Source organism: Phaethon lepturus, unplaced genomic scaffold (genome assembly GCF_000687285.1).
Source record: "Phaethon lepturus isolate BGI_N335 unplaced genomic scaffold, ASM68728v1 scaffold29907, whole genome shotgun sequence".
Classification (NCBI taxonomy): domain Eukaryota; kingdom Metazoa; phylum Chordata; class Aves; order Phaethontiformes; family Phaethontidae; genus Phaethon; species Phaethon lepturus.
Genome location: NW_010553080.1, coordinates 1 through 4,964, shown reverse-complemented (window position 1 = coordinate 4,964; position 4,964 = coordinate 1). Strand labels below are relative to the sequence as shown.

Sequence of the window (4,964 nt, the reverse complement as noted above, 5' to 3'; positions counted from 1 at the left end):
TGGACAAGCGTGACTGTCGGTAGCCTAGGGGTTCAGATAAGCTGAAAGGGGCAGGTTTGGAGTGTGATTTCTGCTTTCCTGTTTACTTTTCTCTGGTACAAAAGCACACAAATAATTGAGAGAAGCATTCTCTTGGAAACACAACCATGAACAAAGCTAGGGGGAAACCTGTTTCAGTATTTTTGATGAAATCGACATTCTACCTTTTGTTCTGTCACTACAAAATTTATACTTAACATAGGATAAATAGTAGAACATAATAGAAAATACCTGTTGTGTGTTGTTATTTTTTAACTACATTCCTTTCACTGGAAGGGTATCAAATATCTATAAAAATAAAACTGGATGCAATATAATATGGAGCTAAACTGTGGACTATGGAAGGGGTTATGATAGAGGTGACTGCAACTGCATACAACAGAAAATAGATTCTGTATTACGTGTTTAAACCTGAACCTTTTTCCTTACACTGTCTTCATCATTTTTAAAACAGTTTTGGTATTTTTCTGGGCAAAAGTGTTTTCCTGGAACACAAAAATTTAAATTTCATGATTTTGAATGAAATAGAAAGTCCTATATCCAACAACTTTGACTGCTTCTCCCACCTTCTCAGAGGCTAATGTCTGATGAAATAATGACCTAATAGGGTGTAAGTGATCAACCTAATTAATCCTTACCTTTGTGGTGAAGCATTTAAAAAAAAATACACTTTAGGTGTATATTCAGGTGATTTTTAAAGCTACCCTCTCATGTCTTTGATACTGTTGTTTGATAAAGTATTCCATGATGACATTGTGATTCACACTAAAAGAAGTGAAAACTGCTGTCTGGTGGACTAAATTTTTGTGTGCTACTGAAGCTATGACAAATACTAGCAGATACTCCAAGTGTGCTGTGGTAAATACTGTAAAGCTTTAGGATCTTGACTGATCTGGCTAGGGTCTCACTTTCCTGCTATAGAACTGTCAATAATGTCTTCTTCAGTCACTAACTGGTCACATTTGCATATCCACATTTGCAGGCAGTAGTTGAACTCCTCAAACATGGGGCTGACCCAAATCTGCCATTAAGTGGAGCAGTAAGAAGTGCCCTCTGTGCAGCTGTCAGTACGGCATATGAACAGCAGAGAATGACAACACAGTGGATTGCTTTGGTGAGATAACATCTGGGTGTTTGTTTGTAAATTTCAGAAAAACAGTGATTTTTGTCAGGTGCATTGAGTCCCCTTTCTCTTCAATGGGTAAGCTGATTTTTTTTTCCCCCAGAACAATTAATTTGTGTCTATTCCTAATGCTGTTTGTTTCTGTCCTGAGAAACAGGGGTTTTGCATGGAAATTCATTTTCATGTTTGAGTAAAGAGGATGATAACCTCCTTGTGTAGAAGAGGAAAAACTACATTAAAGTCAAATGGGATGGTTGTAGTGCCCACAACCCTGTCAAAACTGACTGTTAGCTTGTTTATGAAAACAACCAGCATTCATATGAAGAGACATGCATTGTGTTTGGTTGTTATTGTAAAGTGGTCAATACCACTTGTGAGGAGCACACTTTCTCATCTATGATGAGGTCAATGGCAGTGTTTGGCCTTGTGAAAATTGGAATTTTTCTCCTCATCCCAGGGAGCACAGAGCTGATCTCATTCAGTGTGGAGGTGAGGAAGGCTGCAGCTTTGGGGTCTGGAAGCACAGGCAATTTCCCCAGATGGGTTCTGTTCTCCCCCCTCCCTCACTAGTTGTCCCTGCTTCATTTGTTGCTGCAGGTTTGTGAGATATTCAGAAAGAAATAGCAAATGCCTGCAAGAAGATTTTACTTGCAAAACACATTTAGATTTGACAATTCATCATCAGCTCTAAAAGGGCGGAAGAAAAGCATAGTTTGGTGTACAAAATAGTCTCACAAATAGCATCAGGTTAAGCTCTGATGTTCCATCCTGTCTCTTTAGATGTGGTGTGAGTGCAATTTTTTGGGAAGGTTTTCTTTTTGCTTGGATGTGTAATGATTTGCTTTCTTCAGGTTGATAAGCTGCTTGAAGCTGGCGCAGATATCCTTGCACCAGTTCCTCTGAGGGAAGGACAGAGAAAAGCTGTGGGAACAGCTGTTGACTATGCCTATTATAAATATTATCAGGTATGACCTCAGTTCCCATATCTTAAAGTACTGTTCACTTGCATCCATTCAAATACGTGGCCTGGTGTGTCCTTATGAATTGGCTACGGCCTTCTTCAGAAACTTTCATGGAGATTTGCTTTTTCCCTTCATTTGTTGTGAGACTCAGTTCAGCACTAAATGAAATGTTAATCACTTAAAATCTGAATACCTTTAATAGTTTTGCCTGTGAAGGCAATCCTTGCTGTCACATATTATAGTAAGATTCCATTAATAATCAGATTGGAAAGAGTTAATTGTAATATTAAACCCAGGCATTAAAACCGAAAGTAATATGTGTTTCTGTGAGGCTACAATCAAATCAGGAAAAGTTATTATGGGTAATTTTAGATGTATTGTAAGATATCATAGGACATTATTGATCAAACTTTAAAATAATAGATTTAGTAAACAAAACCAAACACACACATTAAAATATATATTAGGTATTATATGTTATATATAAAATAACTACATATTTAATAAAGAAAGAAATTGATTTACTAAAGTTGTCCTTAATAATTTATTAATCATTTATAAAAGGAAAACTTTTGGTACTTCCAGATGAGGGCAGCTTCCAAGTGCAGGGTCCGCATCTGGGTCGGGGGATGAAGGGATAGAGAGCAGCTCCATGGAGAAGGACTTGGGGGTCCTGGTGGGCGAAAACCCGGACATGAGCCTGCAATGTGCTCTCACAGCCCAGAAGCCAACCGTGTCCTGGGCTGCCCCCAAAGCAGCATGGCCAGCAGGGCGAGGGAGGGGATTCTGCCCCTCTGCCCCGCTCTGGGGAGACCCCCCTGCAGTGCTGCGTCCAGCTCTGGAGCCCTCAGCACAGAAGAGACATGGACCTGTTGGAGCAGGGCCAGAGGGTCATAAAAAATGATCAGAGGGCTGGAACAGCTCTGCTGTGAGGACAGGTTGAGAGAGTTGGGGTTGTTCAGCCTGGAGAAGAGAAGGCTCCGGGGAGACCTTATTGCAGCCTTCCAGTGCTTAAAAGGGGGCCTTTAAGAAAGGTGGGGACAAACTTTTTAGCAGGGCCTGTTGCGATAGGACAAGGGGTAATGGTTTTAAACTACAAGAAGGTAGATTCAAACCAGATACATATAGAAGAAATTTTTGACAATAAGGGTGGTGAAACCCTGGCACAGGTTGCCCAGAGAGGTGGTAGACGCCCCATCCCTGGAAACATTCCAGGTCAGGTTGGATGGGGCTCTGAGCACCCTGCTCTAGTTGAAGATGTCCCTGCTCACTGCAGGGGACTTGGACTAGATGACCTTTGAAGGTCCCTTCCAACGCAAACTATTCTATGATTACTCCTTGGAGAAACATTTGAAAATTGTTTTACTTAACTTGTTGAGCACTCACCAAATTGATAATTGAAAGAACTAGAATGTCTAACCTGGACATGTCCTATGCTCTGTATCACAGACTGAGCTCCAAGCCAGGGTCCAGCAGGGACGATGCTGTGCTTTTGGAATGGGCTGGCTTTAACTCTGAACACTTGTGTGTTAGTGTTCCCATATATTAGTGGATTAACTCATGGTTATGTTGCAGGATAGGAGAATTGCTCACACACCATACCACATACTGTCAGCATCTGAATGGAAAGTTTTTCCAACACGCCGATCACTCCTGGAACATGTTACAATGAAGCTCCGTGAACATGTCATCCTGAAAGAGAAAGAGTGGGATCAGGGAAAGCTGAGAAGATCCAAGAAATGTTAGTTCAAGCCTAAGAGTAGTTCAAGATTAAGGGTAGCATCACCTGGTGTGAAGGGGAATTTATTGTTATAATTCCATTGTTCCTGTCTAAAAAGGTAACTTCTAATAAAAACTGCTCCTACATATTTGGTAAGGAGATGTAGGGGTTCTACAAACATTAAAAAGAATGAACAAGGCATTGTGAAGAAAATATGAATATGAGTGCCTGTCAGCTGCTTCCTGGTAAATCCCTTCACAAGATCTATTCTGTTAAGGAGTGATTGAGGGAGCTTGCTCCTCTTTTATGGGAGAACCTTGGAATTGCTTTGCATTTAGTACAGGGAACATTCCTGATGGCAACTTACTCTCAGGTCCTTTCATAAAGACTCTCATTGTGCCAATGATCTTCTGCTATCAGAGTAGCAACAATGAATATATAAATTAAGATGTATTGCTTTAAATGGGTGGTGAAATCAGCTTAGAATCTAGGTCTCCAAATACCAGTCTTTGGGGCAGAAGATGTATCACACTTGGGAAGTGAACTCTCAATATAGGATTGTTATCTTTGTAGTTCAATATAACCCGGGACTCTGTGGCTTGTTACAAGCAGTAATTATCTGTATGGTTTCTTCCTCTTGGCTGTGAAGTAGCAACCTGGCCCCTTTTTTTCTTGGCTTCTGAAGCTTGTTGATGGAAAATTTATTTTATTATGTATCTTCGAATTTTGTACAGTAGACAGAGCAAAGCAGACTTTTAATGAAGGTGGATCTTGTGACTAGTATTCTCGTTCTCAAGTCAGAATACCAATTCCCCCCCCCCCGCCTTTTGTTGGTGTAGTGGATTCAGCCGGTCATGCACGTGTTTCAAAGAAGAAAGGAGGGAGCCATCATGTGGAGAAAGTGAGGTAGGACAGAGATACTGCACTCAAGTATTGACTGTTCTTAGTCAAAAATACTATGCTCTGTTTTTTTTCTCACTAAAACTACTGTCACCTTGCCATTTTTCTTCTTTCTAATTTTCCTCTCTAGTCTATCCAGGCTTAGCAGCTTTGAGTAGCATGCAGCTTAGAGTAGCATGCAAATGCTAGGTGTTATAATTTACCTGTCCAATTGAGTGAC

At 40.6% G+C, this 4,964-nt stretch overlaps 1 protein-coding gene across 1 annotated transcript in view; it reads left to right on the top strand.

The window, feature by feature from the left end:
• The window catches only part of ANKMY1 (ankyrin repeat and MYND domain containing 1), a gene marked incomplete at both ends in the record, with an annotated part of 8,763 nt that extends 4,898 nt beyond the window's left edge, over nt 1-3,865 (top strand). Inside the window, 3 exons of the mRNA XM_010291437.1 lie at nt 1,022-1,153; nt 2,014-2,127; nt 3,700-3,865. Of these exons, the coding sequence (XP_010289739.1) occupies nt 1,022-1,153; nt 2,014-2,127; nt 3,700-3,865 (412 nt within the window). The remainder of the gene's footprint in view (nt 1-1,021; nt 1,154-2,013; nt 2,128-3,699) is intronic.
• Between the last annotated feature and the right edge of the window lie 1,099 nt (nt 3,866-4,964).